The following is a 27646-nucleotide window of genomic DNA, read 5'->3' on the forward strand; positions in this document are numbered from 1 at the left end:
TGTCTATCTGAATGGGGGCCGCACAAAAATCGAACCGAAAATCGAAGCGAAAATCGAAGTGAAAATCGAAGCGGTGACGTGTGCGTAAACCTATATAAGTATACACCCCGGTGCAGCGCGATGCAACCATTCGAGGACCAATGCGACCGCTCACATGTGCATATAAGAAGCGTATGCACGTACTTATACACACCTACTGCGAGAGGCACGTGTGCGAGTTGCCCCTTCCAATACGAGCAGCCAACAGGGGTGGGCGGGAGTCTCCTTCGACGGAGCTTCCCCGTTTCCCTCGCTTTACCTTTTTTAACTCCAAAAATTTTTTTTCTTTTCTTTTGTTAAACGGGGAGGAATTTCTTTTTCTTCTTTTTTTCCTTTTTTTCCTCTTTCCCCTTCGAGTTCCAAATGAACGAAGAACCGTGGCTCTGACGATGTTCAATTTTTTTCTTAAATTTGTGTTTCGATATATTCTCATCATCACTTCCCCAAACCATGTTTAACTAATTGTGGCATTACGTACACATGCTTCGACCGTCTGCGTATGGGACGTGGGGTGAGTAAATAACCCTTCGGTTATCTTGTAAATTCATGTTTGTTTCTCTCCCCCCTTTGAAAATTTTGTGTGTATGGAAATGGTACAATTTTGTAATTTCGTTAAACGGGCAAAAAAAAAAAAAAAAAAGGATTGATTTAATCGATCATTTCTGTATGGCTAATTCGGCTGTCAAGGAACTTTTTTTTTTTTGCGTCTCCCCTTGTGGGATGGATGATGTGCTCCTTGGTATAGCATACGTTGAAGTACAAATCAGCGTATCCAATTTGCGTCCCTCTTTGTTTTCAAGGATGGGACTTTTTTTTTCGCTTGTTCCTCCATGTATTATGACACAGAAGAAACTTTCGCCAGAATGGCGACGATGCTATCGCGGTGTCGTGTGTACTACCCAACTGCGCTTTACCAATGAGGCACGTCGCAACTTGAGGTGTTCGCCTCAACGGACATGTGGCTGGATCAAACGACAGAAAATTGGGGCAGCTCTATTTTCACCTCCATTCGTCAGACCCACTCTGCACGAAAAGTTACATACATAATATGCATACAAAAAAAAAAAAAAAAAAAAAACTTTTTTATAATTTTTCTTCTATGTGGGTTATGAAGAGGGGAAGGGCACCCCTGCGTGTATTAACCCGGTTTCAATTTGTTGGCCACAAAAAATGGCAACGATGCGAACGTAGGCTAAGAAGCAAACGTGTAAGTAGGCGCTTTTTTTGCCTACGAATATATTCACATAATATCCATACAACACATAAGTAGTAAAAAAAAAAAAATTCCCCTTATATGTTCCCGCACGCCGGGTTAGCATACATGGAGCTTAAAGAAAAAAAAAAACCACGAAACGGATGTTTTTTTTTAAAGAGGAAAAAATTTACAATGTACATGAATTAATACACTGTTCTGAATTTTTTTTTTTTTTTCGCTCCCATCACTGCCGCATGCCGCTTCACACTTTTAAGCGATTGCGTTTATTTTCACCTTTTTAAGGGGTACATTTGGAAGGGGTTCTTTTTTTTTTTGTTTTTTCATCACCCTGCCTACTTCCAAGCTTTTTTCCCTCCTTGCTGCCTTTTGGAAAATGTGTTCGACGTGCCCACCCCTGGGGGAACAAAAATAAGAATATTGACGCTCTGTGCTAAGCATACGTGTGTATATGCATGTATGCACGTTCTGGAGTGTGCATTTTGGAGTGTACATTTTGGAGTGCACATTTTGGAGTGCACGTAGTGGTATCCCCCTCCCGTTTCTCCCCATCCCAAGGGAATGGCACGCAGACTGCCTGTCGGGTTGCGCAGCAGCTGAGCCATTCTGAGAGGGAATCCAGTGCATACGAGGGTTAGAAGTGCACGCGTGCGTTCATGTGTATGCTCTCTCCTTTGCCCATTCTTATGTTATCCCCTATGCCCATTCTGATGCTCTCTCCTATGCCCATTCTTATGCTCTCCCACATGCGCACCCCCACTCATGCGGCCCACATCGGCGCCTAACATGAAAGAGACATGCCAACAAATGCTCTCTCGGAAAAGGGGCTTCCACATCTCTACGGAACAAAGCAGCGAAAGAGGAAGCACCAATGACTACCAGTGATAGACCGCCTTCACCAAAAAGAGAAAACCCGTTCGGATGTGACTCCCCCCAAAATTAACATGTTCCCTTCCCATGGTACGGACAAAGAGAAAGTGAAAAAAAAAAAAAAAAACGAATGTGACTGTGTGTCAGTGATTGTAGCTACGCACAAAGGGTAGGCACATATCCGTTTAAGTATACATTTGGAGGGGAAGAGGTAAACCCATTAAGTGTGCGAGGTTTATGTCACATTGTGCCAGTACCAGGGGAATGATATTTGTGCAGCTCATATGTATCGGTCTTACGAATGAGATGTAATTGGAACGCAAAACATAACACTGAGCGTGTCCTTATGCCAACACGATCACGTGTTCACCATTGAGCATAAGTTACCATTCCATTTTGTCAATCCATCACCCTTCCCATTTTAGCCAAACCACGACGTTGAAAAAATCGCCTCTTCATTTGAAAAAATATTTTTTTTTACAAATATATTGAAAAATAATGACTAAAAAAAATGGGTATAAACTGCTTGTAGAGTTTTTTTTTTTTTACACTTTATTGCTCAGCCCTGGTACGGAGTCCTACGTTCGAAGTAGCACCAGCGGTAGGGACATAAGCAGTTGGAGTCATTTTAGCGGCATCTTCACGGAGGGGACGATCCAGAGGAGGCGCCTTCCGTGGTCGGCGAGGAGTAGTGCGACACCACGTCCACAGTTGCCTCCGTCGCAGTTGGAACAGACGCACCAGTTGGAACAGAGGCGCCAGTTGGAACAGGCGACACAAATTGCAGCACTACCCCCCGTGGAGCCAACCCAACGCATCAAGCTAAAAAAAAAAGAAAAAAAGATACTAAAAAAGTACAAAGATTTTATGGACATTTTGCCCAAGAGAGACAGCGAATATGCAATCAACGAAGCGATCGAGAAAATAAAAACGTTGGCTGTCCATAAATTTGTCGAAAGTATCGACATATATCTGTCCTTTAACCAGAAGAGGTCCAAGATGAACAAAAATGATAACTTAAAAACGTTCATTACATTTCCACATAACTTGAAAAAAAAAAGGGAAAAAAAAGTATACGTGGTGACGAACAGGGACCTTCAGAAGAAGGCCACCGACTCAGGTAAACCCTCACCCCCAAGCGCGCATATACCCGGCTCAGCGAAGCATTTTTTTGGCGCGATGTGCCCACGTATTGGTGCCTACATAAGAGGATGCCACTAAAAAAGAAACGCTTATGTCACCACTCCAATTGCACATTTCCACCCTCTCCATGTGAACAACCCAGGTGCTGACGTCGTTGGGGAAGACGATCTGATTAATAAAATTAAAGAAAGAGAAATCAGGTTGAAGAAAAAAAATAATAATTTTTTACTCTGCACAAATGACGTAATACACAAACTGGCGCGTGTTGGAAAGGAAGTAGGAAGTAAAGGATTGATGCCAAATGAAAAGTCTGGAACGTTGGTGAGTGAATTTTTACTCGAAAAACACGTGAAGCTGTTTAAGTTTGGGAATTCGTACATTTTTAAGCTGAACAAATTAAACACCCTAAATTTAAATGTGGGGGATGTGTATATGTCAAATGATGAAATACGAGAAAACATTTGCCACCTCTTCGAGCATTTGGATAACTTGGAATTTTTTCACTTCAACTCCAAGAATTTGAAGTCCATTTTTCTCAGTAGCACCATGGGCTTCCCCTTCAAAATTAAGAAGAACTTTCTGTAGGGGACACGCGCACATGTAAAAAGGGAGTAAGGAGGTAAGGGGGTAAGGAAGTAAGGAGGTTGGGAGGTAAGGAGGTAAGGAAATACGGAAGTAAGGAAATGCGGAAGTAAGGAAATGCGGAAGTAAGGAAATGTGTTTATATGTACATGTGTTACACCCGTGAACGCGAACGTTTCTTTTAATTGGCCCCATCGCGCGTGTGTTCCTAAGGGAGCGGGGGTTGCTTCTCCCCCCGGACGCCCCTACGATTGGGCCTACGATTGCTCCTACGGTTGCTGCTACAATTGCAACTGCGATTACGCCGTCTTCTTTTCCCAGACCGGTGGGACGCCACTCCTTATGTGCGTGTCCTATAGGGGGCCATTTTTGTAACCACCGCTGCTCCTACTTTGCAACTTTTTTTTTTGTACGAACGAAAAATAACTTCACCATTTTGCCCTTTTTGGAAAACCTTCCAACAGAGTTGCTTCACATGTTGGCTGATATTCCAAGTGGGTTATTTTCCCCCATACGAAAAAGCTGGCATATTTCTACAAGCACCCGTCTGTAGGACCTCTACGGGAAGCCCCTACGCGTGAGCCCACCCGCTCACCGTGATGTTGATACCATCGGTGGGTAACGCATCGGGAAGTCAATTGGTTCAGCTAATCACGCACGGTGCCTACATAGTGCCTACATGGTGCCTACGTACTGTGCAAATAATGCGAGCACGTGGAACGCTTCAGGCGTGAGCAAGGCCACGTCATCTGAGGGGAAGCGTCCTGCTGCACATGCTGCATTTCTTCCGCCACTACGTGCAAACTTGTACGTGTGTTCACATATATACATATAAATATATACATATACATATTTATTTATATATATTTATTTATATATACACGTGTCAGCTGGGCAAAAAAAAAAATTTCCCTTCTGCCTTTTATGCGGCTAAACAGATATGCATACACACGTGTGTTTATGCTTTGCTTTGTAGATATGCCCTCTGCGGGATGTAGCCCCTCTGTGTTTCCCTTTTTTTCCCGCTCATTTATCTATTTTTGTTTCCACTTTGTTTCCATTTTGTTTCCATTTGTTTCCGATTTTTTTCCTCTTTTTTTTCCGTTTTTTTTCCGCTTTTTTAACGCCTTTTCCGACTTGCGAAAGCTGCGCTCCAACTTACCCACGCGTAGGGCGAGGCTGCACAAACGCGCGCCTAGTGGCCCCCCTTTTTTTGGAAATTCCTTTTGCATTTTTTTTTTTGAGGAACGGGGCAAGAAGGCAAGTTCGCGAAGGTGTCAAAGTGGAGAAGCATAAAAAAGTGATAACACAAAAACGGGGAACCAAACGGCAGAACGGAAAACCAAACGGCAGGACGGAAAACCAACGGAACGTTGAAAGGAGCTTCAGGGGCGTAGAGCCCGGGACGCACCATGTAAACTCCCCTTTGAGAACTTCGCAAAATGGACCTTCACCTCTCCACTCGATGAAGCGATAAATAGCCAGTTTTACCACCACCTACAAAGGGTAATCGTGCTTGCTCCTTTTGTCTCGTTTCCCATTTTGACGGCTTCACGATTGGGATTAGATCCCCCACCCGCGTATGATGCGTCTCTACAAATGAAGGAGTGAACCCCATGCATATAAACACATTGACACACATGTAATAGTTGAGCCCATTTAGATCCCCACCCCTTGGTAGGAAGAAAATCGCATGGAAGTTTTCTTCCCATTCCTTACGAAAGGGTTAGGTCAAACTGGTTGTATACCCCTGTGGACTGCTGCCCTCCCCTCTCTTGTTGCTACTGAGTATGTACTATGAAAAATGCAAATCAGAAACGCATCGACATTTTGGAACACTTAGCACAGGTTAGAAGTGTCGTAGAGAGCCTTTTGCAAAGGGAAGAAGCGAGGGACGAACAGTACGTTAAGCATACAATCTGCTACTTCTATTTTAACCATATCCTTACGTACGCCCGAATTAACGATGAGTCCATAGAAGCACTACAGATGAACAGATTGAGTCTGTTCCTAACAGCCACCCAAAAATTAAAAGTCCTATCGGAGGCGATACTCTACATACTTAAAAGGAACTTTTTATCCTATGATGCAATAATTTTGGGGAGCAAAATTACACAGTTTGAAAAATACGAAGAGGAAAATTGCATCTTGCGTAACTACCTAGCAAATGCAAATAAAAATAAATTTCCCCAGTTTGACAAGCTGAAGATTTTAAACGAACAGATGTTACCCTTTCTGGTTTTACTAAGTTGTAGCACCTATAACAAATCAGAAAATCTGCAAATCGTTTGGACCATAATTGTATACATAATATACACCTTTTTGCAAAAGTACAACATAAAAAATGAGAACCTGAAAAATGACGGTTTATACGTGTACATCCATGATAGGTATGAAATGGATGGTGATCTGCTCAGCGTCAATAAGGTTACCAGTATGGTCGTGGGGTTTTACCTAACGTTGCTAAATTTGGGGAAGAAGGAGTTTTCCAGGGTTATGTCTTCTCATGGCAAGGACATCTCCGAGGGGAGATCCAACCTTCCAAGAGAAATGCGCTTCTCCATTGTAGACAGGGAATATTTGGCATACGATCCACAGAAGTATAAAAAAAATAAAATAAATTTTCTATTCGAAACAATTTGCCTGGGATTAATTTTAATTTTACAAAACCAACATTGTGCGAATTATCTTACCTTCCTCACTTTAGATTTACTTGCATTAGTTGCTAAGTACTATCCGTCGTTTATCCAAAAATACAGCAAAGAAGTTATAGATCTATTTTGCACATTTTTTTTAAACGCAAAAATGTTTTTTTTTTTTAAATTCAAACTGGACGCCATATTTTACCATAATGAGGAACTGCTAACCCTGGAGATATACTCCCGAACTGTGAGCTGTATCTTGCAGCAAATGGATGAAAGGAGTGACAATATTGGAGACTTATGCTTGATGTTATTATTTTTAATTCATTATATGAAATTATTTTTGTACGAACCGCTCAAGATTACTCCACCGTTCGTTTTGCTTATCCGGTCCACTTTGAACTGCCTCAATGCTTACTTCTCTCATTTTGTAAAACTGTGGAATTTCAGAACCCTCATTTGTGGCTTTTTCGATAGGGTATTCCGTGAGTACATCGACTTGTATGTTCTCTTGGTTAACGCGGCGATTGTGTCGGAACAGCCCCTTGGAGAAGGTTGTCCCGAAATGAATGACAAGGCAGACGATCCGCGTGACAGAGACTTCTTCATCCGATTCCTCACCGAACAGATAAAAAAGCAGCCACACATTTGCTGGGACGACGAAGGGGTAGATAATTGTGAGAAAAAGGAAGAGCTAAAAGATGTGCACACAGTGGACGAATTAGAAAGGGTTATAAGAAGTATGCTACACGGGACGCTGAAGCGACAGAACAGCCAAGACGATCTAGCGAAGGAGACCCATCCGCGTGGAAGCGCGAATGATGAACCTTTTGGGGGAAGTCAACAGGAATGGAGAAATCCATACGGGCTTCTAATCGCCCAAGATGGAAGACCCCCCGGAAAAGGAGACAAAAATCTGCTCCGAAACTTCGTGCACGTAGTTGTCACATGTGTCTACCATGTGGAGGACAAGAAAAGGGCAATCGAAATAGTGCTTAGCAATTTTATGAAAATAAAAAGAGAGCGAAAGAAATTTGCAAAATTTTATTTTATTACGATTATATTATCCTTCCGAAGCTTCATTCAAGACAGTTATATAAAAAAAAGGCTCTTCTTTATCTACACTTTTGCCATAAGGACGTTAAAAAATGAAGAAATAAAAAATACATATACAGTGAAGTCATTTTTTACAATTACACAATTCTGCAGTTGCTGGATGGCATCAAATATTCCTCCTTTTTATTTCATTACATGAAGAGCACACAAAGATACGTTGATGTTGTTTTTTTTCGAAAATTTTTGAAGGATAATCGGTTGAAATTACATTTTTGCAAGTTCTTCAAAAATGAGGTGGACTATTTTTTCCTTCTTTTAAATTCATGCCAGATGGAAAAATTCACCTTTCCGTTACTAATTTTTAATATTTTCATTTTTTATCAAATCTCGAGAAAAAATGTTTTGCACCCTGCTTGGCATGAGAAGACGGGGGCGAAACGACTCTTCTGTTACTACAATTGGGCCAACTTGGTGAAGCTCTTTTTGTACCTTTTTCCCATTTGGAATTATATTTCCCCAACGCACATGCTCAAAAAGGGCTCTCCCTTTAGAGAAAATCGTAACTTCGAACTGGGAATCCTCCAACTCGTAGGGCAGCTATTTCGAAAAAACAACTTTGCTGATTTTTTTTATAACCTCTTTACAGACTCATACTATTTTATGAAGCTTAGAAAGACTCTCTTTTTTTTTCCCGTCTTCTTTGACACCTTCGATGTGGAGTTGTACTTTTCGCTTCTCCGGAGGATCCTCGAGCAGCCAACACTGTTGCTCTGTGCGGTGGGGGAGATACAATCAGAAGGAGGGGTTCTATGGAAAAACGCACAAAGTGATGTAAATGACACAAAGGTGAAACAAAAACGGAGTGTACAAAACGCCAAGAAAAGGATACTCATCTATGCAATTAACGAGTTGTTGGAGGAGGAAGTTCCCCTGCGTTTGCTTCGAAGGAAGTATCTCCAAGTGTTCGCACATGAGAATGAAAAACTCAGTCTAACGAAGCATTACCAAAAAGTGAAAATTGACTTGGCCATTTTGTCTCTGCTAAAAGAAGGGGTACTTCACAAAAGGGTAGAAAGGGAACAAAAACGAAATATAAGCGTGAATGATTTTTTTGTCTACTTCATACTGGATAAGAATACGTATGTGTTTAGAAGCCTGATGTCTAAATCCTCCATCCGGTCGTATAAGGCCATATATTTTTATAAACGGTGCCTCTCCTATTTTAGAGTGAACTTTGAGGACATGGCAAGGTGTGCGCGGCGCAGTGGGGAAATTCAAGGAGAGACGGTTCGCAAAGGGAAGGGAGAAACGAATCGAGAAGCGAATCGAGAAGCAAATCGAGCATCGGAGCGAGACTTCATTTCCCAGTTGGAGTGGCTCGTCCGGAACTCTGGTGGGGAACTCTCTCGCGGGGGAGTTCCGCAGGGTGAGGGGGACGATCAAGATGGTGTAGACGATGCAGAAGAAGGAACCGTTTCCCCCAGCAGGATGAAAAATAACCATGTGGAACGACCGTCAGAAAGAAGCGAACGCACACGTTTCAACATATATAACGTGATTCTCCTCTTTGTAGGATACCACCTAACGTCGAATTTTATGAAGTATAAATTGCTGAACAGAAAGGAGACATTCCTGATGCTAGAAAATTTACTGAAGACCTTTCTAAAGAAACTGAGAGAATGTAAGAACGTGAGGGAGCAAAGATGCTTCCTAAAAAACGTGCAATATATTTTGGACATTTTATATATTGTGGACTCTTACCAAGTGAAGCTCACCAATCGGTTGACCACCGTAGTAAGGTATGAAAGTGGTCATGCATATTATTTGGGTACACACTCAGTGATTCATTATGAGGATGAAGCGACTTTTAAAAAAAACGATTTGGATCAGTTCACCTCGAAAAATTTAGAATATTTTTATCGAACCTATACGGATATATATAATAGCTGGAAGAGATTAACGGTATACAAAATGATAATGTCGGAGGATTCATTTTTTTATGTCAATGCATCCGTCTTTGTTGCGATTTATGAGGAGGTACTCTCCAGCCTGCTTGGGGCGTTGAGAAGGAGGGTGTTCCAGGAGAGGGGCAAAAAAGACACGAATAAGGAATCCCCACAGAGTCGCTCGAAGGAGAAGGACAGAACCAGTGGTGATCCACGCGCGCATGCACAAGGTGTACTACAAGAACTACTCACAATAGTGGACCAGTTTATCCACATCATTTACATGAACCACATTTTGACTTTCGTTTCGATCTGCGCGAGGGAAGCCATCCACGTGTGTTCCCTCTTTGACTTTTACGAGCAGGTGGGGGACCTCTGGAGGGGCATTCTCCAAATTGGGGCAGCGGAAAGTGGCGCAGATAGGGAAGAAGATAGGGAAGAAGACAGAGAAGAAAGTAGGGAAGAAAGTAGGGGTGAAGATAGCCGTGAAGATAGCCGTGAAGATAGCCGTGAAGATAGCCGTGAAGATAGCCGTGAAGGTAGCCGTGAAGATAGCCGTGAAGGTAGCCGTGAAGATAGCCGTGAAGATAGCCGTGAAGATAGCCGTGAAGATAGCCGTGAAGATAGCCGTGAAGATAGCCGTGAAGACACCCGTGCGGATAACCGCGAATGGGAAGACAGCCCACAAGTTTGCACCCCAAGAGAGTGCGGTGAACGTGGAGGCCGCCGACCAATTGGAAAGGCCCATCAGATGAGCGAAACCAATGAGAGGAAGCCCCCCTTTCTGGACGTCCTAACTGCACACATGCCATTTTGCGCAATAAATATGAACGAAATCGTGGCGTTATTTTTGGACTTTCTAAAACACAAGTACATAAACGTAGTGCACTACTTTGAGAAGAATAAAAAGGTGTTGACTCGAATTGGCCAGTGTATATACTTCGCTACCGATGAAGAGATGAACGTGAAGGACCCACAAGAAGGAGTGACAAAAATGAGGAAGTATCTCTCAATTTGCAATTGGTACTTTTTTAAAGGAATCATTTATGTATACATGCAAAGCACCATCTTCGTCAGCAACCCGAAACACATATTTATTTTTTTAGAAAATGTCACTTCAGTGGAAGAACATTTCCTAAGTGGACAGGTGAAGAATTATTTACTCAGCTTGTACTTTATGAAAAGGAAGGACCTGCATTTGTGTAGAGTCTTTGCCAGGAGTGTTCTGTTCGATTTGGAGAAAATCGCCCATCCCAGTTATGCAAAGGGAGCACTCGCAAAAGGGGAAAGCGGGTCGAGAGAGGTAAAGAGGCGAAACGGGGAAGAGGCGAAGCGAAATGGGGACGAACACGCACCCTACGCACTGAACCCATACGACGACCTGATAAGCCTCTATTTTCTCAATTTAGCCTTTTGCACCGACAAGAAGCAGTGGAAGAAGCTGACTAGCCGTCTAGGGCTACACATTTGTGCGTATAATAATTACACAAATCAGAAGAACCCCTTTTTGAGTTTGCTCATTAACTGTTATGAGCAGAACCTATCGTTGGTTCGTTTTCCCATGGGGACAGAAGAGTCCAACAGTGTGGACATCACAGCCACAAAGGGTAGCTCCACCTGTGATAGGCAGCCACACGAGGAGGAGGAGAAACAAATTCCCCCGTTCAGCAGCTGGATAATGAAGAATCCTCTCCCCATATTCAGACATGTGCACAAAAATAAATTCATTTTGAAACAAAAACAGTCCAAATGGATGCCTACATCAGAATTCTGGCTCTACCAATTTGCGAACTGTTTGAAGGAAAGCTCATTTCACAGTTATCACTTTTACAAAAGATGCAGCCTCTTCTGCTCGTACACAAATTACACCCGAAAGGTGGAAAATTCCGTCCTCAGAAATGGGCTCAAATGCACCAAGGTGAAAAGTGCATGTGGAGGAAGAAGCATCCTAAAAGTAGGCAATTACTCTACTACATGTGAATATGTAAAAGCTCACAAAGGAAGAAACCTGCATGGAGATTATATTAATATAAAAAATGATCTCGCGTTTAATCTGATAAGCAGGTTAGTAGACAGACGGAAAGGAAGAGACGACCCCTTCGCTCTGTACCTACTGCTCAGAAATCATAGGGATTATAAAAAGTACATGCAGAAATACACCTTTTTATTTTCCGACACCAATGATGGAGACCTCCCCATGGATGACAATTATCACTACAGAGTAGTACCTAACGAATTAGTGAACAAATCGCTATTTCGCTCCATCTTTAAAATGCGGAGCAGCTTTGTAGGCGGGATGCCAAACAAGGTATTATGTTTTAACTTCCCCCAAATGAACAGAAATTATAAAAATTATATCGTGAGAATGCTGAGAAAAGAAAAGATGGACAATGGCTACGGTGTAGAAGGAGACACTTGGGGGAACTACAGGGGAGGTTCCCTTCATCGTTACGATGCCATTTTTGTGAAGCGCCTCTACTGCGAACAACTGCATGAGCAGTTCGCCATGTTGAATGAAATGAACAGCAGGAGAGAGACATACACGAGGTACGCGAACTGGGTTGGCAATTGCAAAAGCGACTTATTTTTGCTGAAACTGTTTTACGAGCTGAGTATCGAGGGAACGAGGGCGCAAGGAAAGGAGAAAGAAGGTCACTTGGAAAACAAGCCAGGTGGATACGAAACAGCAGAGCGACACGGAACGGGTGTGGAACCCCCTCTAGGGGAAGCACACCCAAATGTGGATATCCTTCATATGATGAACCTAAAAATGATAAAAAAAATAATTATCCAATTCAGCAACTGCAAGGAGAGATTTTACAGCTGGGATTTTATCACGTCGTACATTCGAAGCAAAGAGCAACTAAGTGACAAATGTGTAGATATCATTTTGAATCATTTACAATTTTTGCAGTTCGTAAGAACGCTATTTATGTATAACTCTGTCGAGGGGATGATCCACTCGTTCACCTCCTCGTCGTTCAGTCATATCACTGTTGAGCGAAGTGGAGACACTTCCATCTCAGTACACACCAACTTGGAAGAAAAAAACAAGCTGCTTACACTTTTTAAAAATTTATTTTTTTTTTACCGCGAAAAGGACATTTTGAAGGGGATGATTCTTGCCAGTAACAAATCAGAGCTGGGAGATGGGGGGTACCTCTCTCCGGGCGAGGACCCATGCGGCGGTAGTGACACCCACAGGAGGGGCAACACTGTCAGGGATGAGTGCTACCACAGAGATGAGTGCTACCACAGAGATGAGTGCTACCATGGAGATGAGTGCTACCGTAGAGACGAATGCTACCATACAGATGAGTGCCACCATACAGATGAACGGTGCGCTGAGGGGCAAATCGATAACCTCGAGCTGAACCTGTACGACCTTATTGCGGCCATCCCCATACCTCTGTACGCCTCCGCCCATAGAAACCTGCTCGGCTACTTCTTTGAAAAAGGAGAAGACACCATTTTGAAGAGGACTCTCTTCTTTCTGTTCCTCCACCTGTATAGAAAAATCCCCCAAGTAATATCCATGGAGGTGACAGCATTTTACAAAATGTGTCTATTTAGAAAGTACGAGGGGGGGGCAAAAAGAAATTTTTTTTCCCTGCTGTTTGGAAGAGGTGGCACTTGGGGGTACAATCGTGCACAAAATGGTGACAAAGGGGGTATAACAAATTGCGCACAAGTGACAGAAAAAGGATGCTTCCACCATTTGCCTCTTAACATTGCGGGGGAAGAATACACAAAATCGAGTGAAACTACGCCATGTTACCTCCCTGATGAGGTAACCCCAATAGAAGACCCCCCTAAGAGTAATCACATCTCGAATGAACCACCCAAACAACATATGCCGAACGCTCAATTTTTTAAGCAAATACAAGACTCCAACTTTTTGCTCAATTTGGACTTCAATAACAGCATGTCATGCTTGCTCAACACGACCGAACTTATTTTTGTGCGAATTTTTCAAGTTGTACTTTCCTATGTGGAGAGCTCCTTGGGGGGATGTAGCTGCAGTGTGGAACTGAATTGCTACATGGAAGAAGTGGGTCGACAGAGGAGAGCATACGGAGGGAATCACTACGATGAGGTGGGAGGAAACGCAGTGGAAACAATCCAAAGTGGGTACTACAGCCAAAGGGGGCACGACAGCCAAAGGGGGCACTACGGACAAAGTGGGCACTGCGGACAAAGTGGGCACTCCAGCCAAAGGGGGCACCCCAGCCAAAGTAGCCGATACCCGCTAAATGGGGCAGTCCAAAAACCCAAGGTGAAAAAAGCGTGGAGAGAAAAATTTTTATTCCTTTTAATATTTATAAATGAATTGGTTCTTTTTCTAAACAATGAAAGTGACCAAGGTGGTGATAGCAACCCACTCGTTAAGTACTTCTTCATCTATATGCACTTAATGTGTGACCCCTGGGGAATTCCCACCGGAGTGGAGCTTTACTCGAAGACGGTGTTACAGGAAGAGCTAAGGAAGATCTACGTACTCTTCGCAGATTTTTATATTTTTCTCTATGTCCATAAAAATGTCCGTTTCCCGGACAGGGTGGAGGATGTAATAAAGACACACATCAAGCACATGAAGAAAAATTCCTCTGAGAAGTTATCACGTCCTCCATTTAGTGAATCCCATTTGGTAAGGCTAATAAAATTTTTACTTAATTATAACAATTTACTGAAAAGGATGATTCACATGAATAAAAATGCAGATGCCGGAAATACTCGTCTGCGTGATTTTGTAACATATGTATCTTTGGCGTCTTCCCCAGCGGGGGAAGAATCCAGACGGGGGTGCGTATATATGGAGGAAAAAAAAACCCATCGCCTCACCTCTTACAACAAAATTGTAAATTTCGTCGCTACCACTTTGTGCACTGTAAGGATAAATAACAAGCTGATAAAAAGCGTCACCGTCGTTTTTGCCGATGGAAGCATAAACACGTATATGGTCACCCAAGGGGAGGACGTTCGAATAGGCCGGTACGTGGCGGACATGATGGATACGGTCGCGTCGGGGATAATTGGCGATGGGGTGGACGGCCAGTACGGAAGTGGTCCCTACGTAGAGGGGTACGAAGACGGCTACTGCGCTACCTGCGCAACAAAAGGGGCCCTGCATGAAGATCCGACCGGGTCGCCATGTGCAATTTTTCCCCGCGGTATTGTCCCACTTTCCATGTCGCTCCCCTCCCCGCTCAACATCACCTGCCTGTCCAACATGGTCGGAATGGTGAAGCGAAGAAAAAACGTCATGTCCATTTTGGCCCTGCTCAGTCAACCAGACAAAAAAAAGTTTCACGAAATTTTTAGCCAAAAAATGAATGACCTAGTTAGGAGACGCCACCCAGGAGGAGAGGCCGAAATGGATCCACCCACAGGGGATAGGAAAATCCCAGTGCACCAAAGGGGGACTAACAAAAGAACAGAAATTGAAGAGACAACGGAAGAAGGAGAGTCGACTAAACACACCACCCACTTGATGCAGGAGAAGTCAGCTAGCCAAAAAAGAAACATAGAAAGGGAACGAAAAAAAAGACAAAGAAAAATTTATCTGGAGTTAAAGGAAGATCACCAAAGTGAAACACAAAAGATTAAGCAGTACATACATTTCCTGAGCAGTAGCAATAAAGACTATTTTGAAAATAGGAAAACATACACTGAGTCCTTAATGCTAAATAGCTTCATTAATTTCATTTTAAAAGTTGGAAATAGAAATTTAATTAATATTTTGTATGACTACATCAATCACGAAATTGTGAATGTTGATTTAGGGTTATCATTCCAGCAGGGTCTTTATTTAATGCAGCCAGAAATTGTACCCATAAGAATTACCGATATGTTTTGGAATGCTTGTATATACAACTATGCGCCTTCTACCTTTATATCCCATTTGTATCAAGTATCATCCATGTGGAGTAGAAACTACCAATCGCACTATATGAACGAATTTGACCAGTTTTTCTTCTCTCCCTTTTATCACAACAGGAGGGAAAATTACTTCGACATACTTTATGCTGTTTATATGTGCGGGTTTAGCAGGAGCAGGGGGGACAAACATAATTCTTTGAGCCAAACGAGGAGTGCTATCCAACATCCAGAGGGATTCATTACGTCCCTTCGTTCCATCGCTACTTCGTTTAACTGCATATACCAGAACCACGCTTCGCTGGTTAGCCAGATGGTGGGAAAATATACCCCTATGTGTTTTTTGCCCCATTGTAAGGTCACTTCCCGAGGAAGACGGCATGCGAAAAGAGCTACCCGTTTGATTAACCAGCAGTTGTACCTTTCCCACTGGAATAAAGTCAAGACCAGCTTGAGTGGAAGATCCCATCTGATGGAGGATCTCCTTATCATATGTCAATTTTTGCACAGTAGTGATCACCCATCCAGAATTGACCAAACGGGGGAGGAACTTAAAGAAGTGCATCACGAAGAAGCACTTAGTGTGAGCAGCGCACTAAAGGGGACCACCCCGCAGGAGGAACTTAAAACAGCTGCGCTGAGCGAGTATGATCACCAACGTAGGACCTTAAACGGGATACATGATCCGAACGGAGAGGCAGTTACACACCCAAGGGGGGACGAAGAAGAAATAACGAAAACGGATAACCCCAAATGTTGTGTCAGAAGAATATTCAAGGAAACCCCCGTATACTATTTAATCAAACTGGAAAGGATCCTCGGAAGGGGAGAACCCTACGGGGGTAGCCTTTCCAAAGTGGAGAAGTATACAAAGAGGCTATTCACAATAAGGGAAAAAATGAACGCAGTGCGTAGGGTGTGTAGAAAGAAGTACCACCACCCCTTGAAGGAATTCTTCGCAGAGGTTTTAAAAATCCATTATGGGAATCCTTTCTTGGAAAATAAAAACAAACACATTGCTCGGGTTGTACAAATGTTAAGCGATTATTTTACCTTCCTAGATAGTTGCATGAGGAGAGACGACAAAGATGAATATGCCAATTGTGTACACGTCCTGTCGTTTGTCTTCTCCACCCTCCACATCGATTTGAAAAATTTAATGGGAATGTATAGCACGTGTTGGCAAAAAAATATTGGCCAACATTTTTTTGCGCAGAAAAAATTCTTCTTCCCCATGGTGGGAAGGACCCACTTGGCCAGGGTCATCATGAACGTCATCTCCTACGTAAGTCGTTGGAAAAGGAACGTATCATGGGGGTACTACTCCGGTGAGGAAGCCCCTTGGATTGGAAAATACACATCAAGTACACAAGGGGAGAAAAAAGTCCCAGTCAATACCTTCAGCAGAAGGGAAGAACAACTCACCCAAATTAAGAACCATCTAATGGACATCAACTGGCATCTGCAAAATTTAAAAAAGATCTACAACAGGGTTAAGAAAAAATATGCACATATCCTCAAAGGAATTATTTCCTACTCTGCTCTGTTCATAATTCTGTACCTTAAAAGGGAAAGTAACATAGACATGAGGGAGAAGGAGAAGATATTTTACATTTACTGCAGGGGATTAAAAATCAAGAGTGACGATGTTGTGTACGAACGGTTGAAGGACCCCTACGTAGAGGAGGAAGCGTACGTTTACTTCCAGGCGTTCAAATTTGTATACGCCCTGAAATACGTGCAGAATTTTTTGCGGTCCAATTGTTATGAGCGCTGCTTGGTTTTGGCGCAGCTGCTGGGGGTAGCGGGGAGTGGCCGGCGTGGCGAAGTGGGCGGCAAAATGGGGAGCCACGTTAACGACCGAATGGGTGAGCAGTTAGACGACCAGTTGGGTGAGCAGTTAGACGACCAGTTGGGTGACCAGTTGGATGGCCACTTGGATGACCAGCTGGATGACCAGTTGGACGTCCAGTTGAGTGACGGGAGATTCCTTTCTGCTGCCTCTCGAAATGTGCAATGCGAAGTCCACCTCGCGAGGAAGCAGCGAGCCTGCAAAACGCTGCACAGACTGGGGAGAGCAACGAAGCAGAACGCCGCCGGGAGGGCAACATCAAAACGCGTTCCAAAAATGATCGTAAAGTGCACTATATTTTGCCCCCCCTCTAATTTCCGCACGGAGAGGAAACGGCGCAATTGGCACACCCCGCAGGAAAGAAATGCGTCCAACTATACAGACTTCTTAATCTACATTTTGAGAAAAAATAATATGAAGAGGGAAATTATGAAGCAAATAAATCACCTGCACAAGTACCTAAACATTGTGTGCATGGGTACTCCCCACGTGGATACAGAGAAGAAAAAAAAATTTAATGCCAAGCAGGCATACGACAAAGTGATAAAGATGTACCAGTTTTACGAAATAAATCCCTACGAAAGGGAAAAAATAACGCTCAATATTTATAAAAATAAAAAACTCTACTTTTACAAACCTTTTTACATGTCCAAGCATTTTTTATTGGACAAAAATGAAGTACCTTTTTTTGCAAATGAACATTCGGATGATGGAGTAGACCATAATGAAAAGGAAAAAATTGAAAAATTTCTGAAACGACTTTTAAGTCGAAGCGGGCGACGTACATTCTGTCCAAAAAAAAGGTTAACAAATTGGAGGGCAGAAATTACAAAGTGGAAGAGCAACAAATTTTTAAGTTCAAATTATTTATGGCGGAAAAAAAGCATAAACAAATTAAAACCTTTTGGTAAGTTCCTAGGGGTACACAAATTACACTACGAAATAGACCCTCAAAAAATACACTATAACGAATTGAACAATTTTCGCTATATGACAGATTTGCACACGAACAATGACGTTCACCATTTTAATCCCCCAAATTACTATGATGGGGATGACTCTTCCGATGTGCTGTTGGCTGCGAAGAGCGTCCTCTCGTCTTTTTGCTTCGTACGGAGGGACTTGGCCAGGCACTTCAAGCGTGCGAAGCGGATGGCCCGCAGCAGAAGGCGCGGCCATTCCCCCAGCGCGGATTATGCCCATGTGCTAGATAAGAAGGGGCTCTTTCACCGCATTTTCTATGTGTCCAGATCGGCAAAGTATTTGTCGCAGCTGTACCCGGGCTGGGCCCCCTGGCTGTAGCGCGCCCTTCAGTTGGAATGCCCTTCAGTTGGTATACCCACCAGTTGGAATGCCCACCATTTTTTCTGTCCACCAGTTTGTCTGTCCACCAGTTTGTCTGTCCACCAATTTGTTTGCTCACCAACTTGCTTTCTCACCAGTTGGCTTCCTCTTTTTTTTGTCTTTTTTTTGTGACTCATTTGGAATGCTGCTCGAACTGCTTCTCGAACTGCTAGACGAGCAGAGCAACCCTCTTCGTTCGCAGCCCCCCCAGTGAAAACACAAACGCGGGAATAACCCCCATCATCGCGTCAAACGAGTGAGCCTAGCAGACACATATTCTGGTCGTTCACCCTAAGCAGTGCAGTGTTTCACTATACACGTGAACATTCATCACCTGCGAAACGCCCCGCACGCACTCCTTCCCTGCGGTTTTCACCAATTTGGAATTAAAATGGGGACGTTCTCTGCACACGCCCGTACGTGCATCCTTGCGCATGGGGTATAATTCCTGTGGACCCTTCATCCCCCCGACAACCTCTACACAGGGGCTACCACCTTTTACAAAAGGGAGAAGTCTCACAATTTTATGAAATAATAATCTCTGTTATCCTGTCGGAAGGAGTTTTAATTTTGCACACAACGCGCATGCGTATTGGTATGCCCATGGGTGAGCGCTCGCGATGAGGCACACAATCAGACGTACAAATTCGCCCGAACGCATGAATACATAAAAACTACAAAGGTATTAAAAATTCATCAAATTAAACAACAAAAAAAAAGGAAAATAAATGAATAATTAAAAATGGAAAAAAAGGGTGCGGTATGTCAGCATGGTGGAAAGACGTACACCTGCTTCGTTGCCGTGCACCCACGAGATAAACAAACGGTTTATGCTTCTTTTCACTTTTAACGAAATGGCCGTGGGGAGGGGGCAGTCTCTACCCAATGCTGCCAGCGCGAGTACTGTCCCACTTCCAACGATACACGTCCGTCGCGCAGCCCGTGGGGGCTTGAGCAGGAAAGGTCCACGTTTCAACCCCTTCTAGCTGAACATGGACAGGTGAAACAACTTGAAATAAATGAAGTAGATAAATATAACCAATGTTATGGCCACGAGGCACCAAGACAACCGTTGCTGCCTCACACTTTGATACGTCTTCTTTAATTCCTTGGCACTGTTAAAAGCATTTATATTGGCATCATAAATATTGTTATTCAAAATTTCGATATTTTCCTTCTGCGTAAAAACCAGGTTTGCAAAATCTTTAAACACTTCTTGTGCTTGCGCAACTTGGCATTGAATTTTTTTAATTCCTTCGAACCTCTGTGTGGCTATTTCGCTCTCTATTAAGTGGTCATTTTCGTTAAACTGGTCCAACTCATAATCATACACACTGGCGGATTCGATAAAATCGTCATTGTCGACAAAACCGTCATTGTCGGCAAAATCATCATCCACATGGAGAATAAAATTATCTTTGGTAAAATGATTTGTCCCCAAAGTGTTCATATTGCTATTTTTTATTTTTTTTCCCTTGCCATTTTTTATATGACTATAATTCATTTCTCCATTTTCTATATTGGGCAATTCGTTGGCAGCTTTTTTTACATTCACAGATATGCTCTCCAATTTATTTACTTCATTTTTAAAATGGATATTTAATTTTTCAAAAATATATTTTTTTTTTTGTTTTTCGAATGGATTTTCAGCAAATTTTATTTCCCAATCACGGAATAAATTTTCTGTTTCGATAACCTTGACATATATTTGTTGAATTTCTTCATGCAAGGCTTCTATAATTCTTTTGGATATTAAATTATTTTTTAAATTTTCTAAATTTTCCTCTGCATATATCATATTCTTTTTAATCAACAGGATGTTGTCTTTTATTTTTTTTTCATTGTCATCTGCCTTTGCTTCCTCTGCGAGTGGATTGTTTTCGCTATAGTAATTTTTGTACGACATTTTGACCTGTCCTCCTCCGTTCAGCGGGTTTATCCCCTATTTTTCGTGTGCTTCCCCCTTTAACCGCTTGCTTGTCTTGCCCTCACAACACAGTCGCAAGGTACTCCCCCTTGCAAGGAAGAGTAGCCAATCAGACACAAACCTCGTGATACGCGTCTGCTATATGTTTAAACAAAGCAAATCTTCCCCAATGCGCGCATGTATTCGCGTGTACATTTTGTCTTTTGTTCCAAAGGCATCATAATTTACATGATTTTTAGTTATGGGGAGAGAGGGAAACGACCAAGGGGGCTTTGTGCCGCACGTGTAATTATTCACTTCCTCACTTTCACATACGTGTGTTTGTACGAATGTGTACAGCGCATGTGTGGATGGGCACTCTTGATCACTTGGCCGATGTGCTGACTTGTAAAATGCTAACCCGCTGCGTCATTTTTTCCCTTCGCGAGATTGTGCGAAACTGCTGGGCCCAAGAGTTCACGTCATACATGCGCAAGTGGAATGGCCTAATGGGTGGAAATTTTACACAATCAGGAAAAAATTAACCAAACGGTAGGAAAAATTTGTCAAACGGGAGAAAAAATTGTCAAGCGAGGAAAAAATTGCCAAACGGGAGAAAAATTGCCAAAGGGGGGAAAAAATTCCAAAGGGAAGGAAAAAATTCCAAAGGGAAGGAAAAAATTCCAAAGGGAAGGAAAAAATTCCAAAGGGAAGGAAAAAATTCCAAAACGGAGGAAAAAAATTCCAAACACGGCAAAATTAACACAAGTTGAACAAAACGAAGGCGCGGAAAATCCCATGCAGTACTATATACCCTCACTACAGGTAGCGCATTACGCAAATTTGCGAAACAAACTGACGTTAAGCAGTAAAAGTGAAATGGGAAAAAAAGGAAATATACGCAAATTCCTTTGTAATCACAAAATAATTACATTTCTACATTTTCTTCACCTTCTTTCTGTTGAACGGAAAAAATAGTACGCCGTGAATTTAATTTTTTTTTTTTTTTTTTTTTTTGCCAAATGGGGGAGGGAATATAAAATATGCGAAAAAAAAAAAGAGGTGGGCCAAACGAAAAAATGTACTCAACGGGATTGTCAAAATGAAATGCAAAAGAAACGCTCAAAGCATCAGCAACAAAAGGAACACAATCGGAATCAACAATTGGGGGCAGCAGAAGAACTGTGAAAGGGGCCCCTCAAACCAATGCCAACATGGAAAGTGATTTGAAAACGGCTTTAAGCGCATCACATATTGGAAAAATTGGAAGGGAATGGGCGAAATGGGGGGAATGGCACAAAGGCGAGCACGGTGTCCGTATGTACATCACGCAAGTACGTGCGTACGCATGTATGTGTAAATTTGTGAAATTTTTTTCTTTAAAAAAGCACATTTTTGTGCAACGTACCCAGATTTTGCGTTGTTTTTCTTAAAAGGCTGCTAAATGAATTCGTTACGCACGATGAGTCAGATTTGTTTTTTTCCCATTTGTCCGTGTTGCGAGCTTCAAAAAAATGAAGGTTTTTATGTAGGCATAAATCGAAACAACTATGTTAGTGTGCTTTTCCACCAAGTAAATGAAATGTAACATAATGTAACTTCTTTGCGACCACTGGTTAACCCTCTGCACGGGTTAACTGCTACAGGTGGAAGGAAAATTTTTGCGGCGCTGAACGGCACGGGGGGAGAAACAGAATATATGGCAAGGTCGCAGTTATTCCGTCAAACGAAAGCATAATCGCACTACTGCAGTTGTAGTTTCAGTTGGATTACTGGTGGGTATCCTCAAGGGCTTAATGGGGGAATGGCAGGAAGCTTAAATCTCCCCGTCCGTCGAATGTGTTCCCCCAGTTGTGTCTTCTTAACTTTGTTCACTTTGTTGAAGCAAAAGGAAAGGGAAAATAGGAAGTCACTAATTTCACCCCATCTACATTTCCAAACACACCATTTTGTAAATGAGAACATTACAGTTGTCACCCCCGTGTGGATGCAATTCAGATCGGATTGCACACTCAGGCATTGGCGCATCAACCGTGCGTGTGAAAATGGACAGTTGAGTCAAAACAAAAAAAAAAAAAAAAAAAAAAAAAAAATAAGAATATTTTCTGAACCGTTCAGGTGAAAATGCACAAATGAGGGAAAAAAGAAAAAAAAAACTTCGTATCGTATTTCTCCCCACCCCTCCACAGCTGTTCACATCAAAAACGTGAAATAGGAAATTACCGGAGAGGGCAAATTTACGCTGTATCAAAGTTGACCTGTTTTAAGAGTTCCATTTCCTCATGACGTTCATGAGGAATTGTTGAAGCATGGCGGTGTGTGGATCCACTGCACGATGACCTTAAAACGGTTTAGGTGAGGGACCAAGGGGACGGCTTATGTTGCGTAAAGAGAAGGTGGTATATGTGTGTATGCTTACATATAAATTCTGCCCATATGTTAGGTCCCACTTCCTAAGGCGTGTTACTTTTTGTCGAATTTCCGTGCGCACTTTGGAGACAACCACAATGGTGAGAAAAGTGACTCTATTCGTGAGCTACAGCACATCCCCTCTGCTCCGTACAGCCAATATGCCTAAGCAAAATAAAAATATTTTCACAGCTGCGTTTATCAGTTGGAGGAATTTAAATTGCCTTAAAGAAAATTTTCTTATAAATAATTAAAGATAAACAAAAACAAAATTGTATCCCCTTTTAAACAAAAAAAAAAGTAAGCAATGTGTGGAAAGAAAGGGGGGGAGACGTATTCACAATGGGAATGGGGCAAACAACGAACGGGAAACGGTGGGACATTTTTTTAATCGCATTGATGTAATTTTTTTATTCAAAAAAAAAAAGTAAAAAAAAGTAAAAAAAAAAAAAAAAAAAAACTGCACCTAAAATTTTGAGCTAAATAAAATTTTCTTCAAAATAATTTAATTGCGCTGAAAAAATTCTCCATAACATCAGCCATCAGTTGTCTGCTTCTCGTGTGGATAAGCACACACACACACACAGCAAGAGAGCGACAAAAAAAAAAAAAAAAAAAGTAAATTTGCAAAATAAAAATTGGCCAAAAGGTAAAGCAACAAAATTGCAAAACAACAGTATGAACAAATAAACAAAATTAAGAAAGGGAACAAAATAATCGGCTTAAAATGAAGCCTATGTGCATGGGACAACATCCACATCAAGGCAGGGCCAACCGTCGGAAATATTTTTCATTTGTGTGCGTGGGCATTTGCATTGTGGGGAGTCGTAAAGAATTGTGTTCGCACGAGTGGGGAAGGAGTGGGGGTGACGCATATACGTGTATGCACACCCCAAGTCCTTATCAAGATGAGGGCGCTAAGGTGGTCTGGTGGATGCGCGAACATCTGTATGGGCACTTGCAAACGGTTCGTTTGGTAAAAACAGTTTCTGCAATGTGGGTTTCGCGGACGTCCGTGCTGCACGTATGGGTGTGTATATATATGGATGTATCTCTACCCCCGTTGCTGTGACTGCTTCGTCGGAGATGTTTCCCCCATGGCCGCTCCTCCGCGGCTTAGTTGAGGCTGCTCAAATTGACGGACTTGGACACACCAAAGAAGTCGCCGCTCTTCTGCTCGTTCATCCACCCGTGGGACATCATCGGGTAGACAAATTCGTTCAAGTTAGCATTCGCGTTCCAAATGTTCTGTTCATTATTTCCTTCCTTTTTATAAGTAGAAAGGTCCATATTTAGTCGCACATATCCATTTTCATCCGTCACCTCTCCATTCCTGACACCGACGTTGTTCCCACTGTTCACCTCATCAAACCATCTGCTGTTATTGCTCTCTATATTATTATTGTATAGAAAAGTGAGATTGTGTATATCTGGAACGCACGTGTTGTAATTCGATGCTGATGGTAAGGAGTCACTCATGTGGGTATTTTTTTTAAACGGATAATTATTTTCACTACACCAATTCATGTGGTTCACATTTTTTACGTTCGAGTGTGTGTTTTTCGTTTCGCTATACTGTAACTCCTTCGATATTAAGCATTTTATTTTTTTGAGAAAGTCCGACTTGTCACTACTGAATGGGAAATTTATGTCCACGTTCATGCTGCTGTCGTTTAGTTCAGCGCCTGCTCCTTCTCGCAAATTCAGCTTTGCATTTTTTTCCTTCCCCATGGTGACGCTACTCCCTAGTTTTTTCTGCATCTGGTGTGTGGGTGCCACATTGGAAGTCGTCAGGATTGATGTGGTCACGTTTGAAGTGTTCACGTTTGAAGTGGTTACTTTTGGAGTGATCACGTTTGAAGTGGTTACTTTTGGAGTGGTCACGTTTGACGTGGTCACGTTTGACGTGGTCACTTTTGACATGGCCGCATTCGGAATGGTCTCCTTTGCGCTGTTCCAATTTTTGCCATGACTTGAGGGGAGAAACATCTCGCTCTTTCCATAGCCTCTGCGGCCGAAGTGGTCGATCGTTGGGAATGCTCTCGCCCCGTCGCTCGACGCGAATCCGTTGGTTGCAAATGGGTTGGCGGAAAACCCGTTGGCGGAAAACCCGTTGGCGGAAAACCCGTTGGCGGCATACCCGTTAGCGGCATACCCGTTGGCGGCATACCCGTTGGCGGCATACCCGTTGGTGGCATACCCGCTGGAGGAATAACCATTCGCCGCGTCATCACCTCCAACGCCCCTCATATAGTTGACGCCGCTGAAGTCTCCGTCCCTCTCGTTGTTCCCAACAGAGCTAGCCATGTGGTCATTCCTGAACATAACAATGCCATCCTTCCACGTGTCTATCTCCTCATTTTTGTCAACCCCGTCTTGGCTGATGCGCTGCATTTGTGGCATCCTCTGCTGCTGGTTTGTCCCCACCTCCTGGCTTTTGTATTCATTATGGTGAAAAGCAAACGGGTTGAAAATTTTGGAGGCAGCGAGTTCGTCTAAATCGAGCATCTGGTTCGTGCAGCCCGTGTTGCTAGCGTTCTTGTTCACGTTGTGCATGCCATTACTGTGGATGCTTCCTCCGATGGAGACGCCATACGAAATGGCTGGCAGCTGTGCACCTCCAAACTTCTCCTCATAGCAGTTCCTTTTCTTCCTTCCTTGCGAGAGATAATTTATTATGCCTTCCTCAAACGGTTGGTTTGACACCTCTTCCTGGACCTCTCCGATTGCCATATGTTTCCCATTATGCGCCACGTTACTTAAGTTAACATTGTGATTGTATACACTTCTCTCCGTTTCGAACGATTTCGCATTACTCATCAAGTTTGCATACTCTCTGTTAGTTATTTCTCCACTATTATTAACAGAAAAGGCATCTCTGATTTCGTGGGCACTGTTCATATCTTTCACGCTGGAAAATGATCCTACATTTTGAGAAATTAGAATGTCATCTATGGTTTTGATTATGCTGTTAAGATTTTCGTCTGCCTTGATCCCGTCATCAAAATTGGACATGACATGCTTCGTGTTTCTCTTCTCATTTGTGAATACGTAATTGTCTGTGTCGTCTTCTGGAAGCACACACTTGGTCAAGTCGTCGTCACCGTTGAGGTTGCGGTTGATGGCTGCCGCTGCTACTGCGACGGTGGAGGGGTAGCCAAAATGGGTTTCGTTGCTGCTGTGGCTGGAGAAGCGTTGGGTAGCTAGCCCTTGCGTAGCGAACCGATGAGTGGGAAAGCGCTGAGTAGGGAAGCGTTCACCTGCATAAGGTCGCTCTGCATATGGTCGCTCTGCATATGGTTGCTCTGCATATTGCTGGTCTGCATATTTCTGGTCTGCATATGGTTGCTCTGCGCGCCGTTCGTCTGCGCACCCTGCATCCAGAACGCCCTCCTTGGCGCCGCGCTGCTTCGCGTCGCCTCGCTTCGAAGCGCCCGGGAAGTCCCTCTCCACCAGGGTGCCACTCTGGTCCTTCTTAATGGACTCCTTCAGGAGGTTATTTTCGTTCAAAAGGTACTTTATAACCTTGGTGTATTTGTCATTATTTTCTATAAAGGTAGACAGGGCTAGATTCTCAATTTTGCTCAGGACCTCTTTAATAGAATTTCCGTTGCTGCTGTCTGGAAGGTGGAAATCTCCATCCGCCGTGTCCTTATCGAAGGAGTCATTTGTGTCTCTTAGGTCTCTCGCCTCCCTTATGTCTCTCGCCTCTCTCGCCTCTCTTGTGGTTACTTCACTGTCCAAATGGGGTGTTCTCTTTTTGCTTTTTATTTTCGTATTTTCATTTTTTATTACGTTCCTTCTGCAGATAAAGGAATCCCTGTCTTTGTCGTATGAAGAAGACACGTTTGTATTTTCTGAAGACACGTTTGTATTTCCCGAAGACACGTTTGTATTTTCTGAAGACACGTTTGTATTTTCTGAAGACACGTTTGTATTTTCTGAAGACCCATTAACAGAATAATCACACGTGTCGAATGAGTAGGTAGAAGCAGTTCCTTGTTTCAGATCAGTGACACTGTTCTTTATTTTATTTTTATTTTTCTTGCTACATTTTAAACCCTGCAATATGTCTATCTGTTCATTCGTTTTTATATCTTCCGTTCCGTGTGCAAATCTACATTTATTTCCATTAAAACATTTTCCCTTTCCCCAAAAGCTACAGATAGTTGATTTGTACGTCGCCAAGTGTACGCTTGGCTTCAGCGTATCAATGTCGTGAGCGAATTTACAGTTATCATCTCGACAGGGTATTTTTTTCTTCACATAATCACAGAGCTTCGTATTTCTCAAGTCAGGCATTGGCTTTAACTCGTCAATACTGTGAGCATAATGACAGTTAGACTCATTTAGACAGTAGTTTTTATTTTTTTGGAAGGGGCACATTTTCGTTTTAAAAAATTGCTTCTTTATCAGTGACAACGTTTCTGATTGCACCTGAGGTGCTTGCTTGTGACTTTTTTCATTCATCCTTTTGGGAAATCGGGGGGAGAAATATGAAGGCCCAAAAAAAAAAAAGGGGCAAAATTATACTACCGAAACGGGAATACAAACGTGAGAGGAGCTAAGCGTGGCCAGAGTGAAAGAAAAAAATATTTCAAATAATTTATGAACAGTCAGGTGCAGTTGCACAAAATGGAAGGCGCGGGGGGGGGGAGGAAACAATTCACCACCTGTGGGACAAAACGAACGCGGTGAACAACATGGAGAAATCTACAAGCTGTGTGTCCCGGCGACGTGGTTAGGCTGTGAACTGGGGTCACCCGT

At 42.8% G+C, this 27646-nt stretch overlaps 4 protein-coding genes across 4 annotated transcripts; 2 read left to right on the top strand and 2 right to left on the bottom strand.

Moving 5' to 3' along the window:
* Nucleotides 1–2620: 2620 nt before the first annotated feature.
* On the top strand, nucleotides 2621–3844 carry PCYB_131860 (50S ribosomal protein L1; the record flags this gene model as incomplete). The annotated part of the gene is made up of 2 exons (XM_004224210.1): nucleotides 2621–3242; nucleotides 3408–3844. Coding segments are annotated over 2 exons (1059 nt in total), but the record flags the coding sequence as incomplete, so codon positions are not given.
* Nucleotides 3845–5644: 1800 nt separating this feature from the next.
* On the top strand, nucleotides 5645–18522 carry PCYB_131870 (hypothetical protein; the record flags this gene model as incomplete). The annotated part of the gene is made up of 4 exons (XM_004224211.1): nucleotides 5645–7663; nucleotides 7699–9582; nucleotides 10393–17088; nucleotides 17509–18522. 4 exons carry the CDS (start codon nucleotides 5645–5647, stop codon nucleotides 18520–18522), a joined length of 11613 nt encoding a protein of 3870 aa, XP_004224259.1.
* A 920-nt stretch (nucleotides 18523–19442) lies between these two features.
* Nucleotides 19443–20470, bottom strand: PCYB_131880 (syntaxin 5; the record flags this gene model as incomplete). Its single annotated transcript, XM_004224212.1, has 2 exons — nucleotides 19443–19550; nucleotides 19649–20470. The coding sequence occupies 2 exons, from the start codon at nucleotides 20468–20470 to the stop codon at nucleotides 19443–19445; spliced, it is 930 nt and encodes a 309-aa protein (XP_004224260.1).
* Nucleotides 20471–23995: 3525 nt separating this feature from the next.
* On the bottom strand, nucleotides 23996–27349 carry PCYB_131890 (zinc finger containing protein; the record flags this gene model as incomplete). Its single annotated transcript, XM_004224213.1, has 2 exons — nucleotides 23996–26054; nucleotides 26253–27349. The coding sequence occupies 2 exons, from the start codon at nucleotides 27347–27349 to the stop codon at nucleotides 23996–23998; spliced, it is 3156 nt and encodes a 1051-aa protein (XP_004224261.1).
* Nucleotides 27350–27646: the final 297 nt, after the last annotated feature.

This window comes from Plasmodium cynomolgi, chromosome 13 (assembly GCF_000321355.1).
Source record: "Plasmodium cynomolgi strain B DNA, chromosome 13, whole genome shotgun sequence".
NCBI classification, from domain to species: domain Eukaryota; phylum Apicomplexa; class Aconoidasida; order Haemosporida; family Plasmodiidae; genus Plasmodium; species Plasmodium cynomolgi.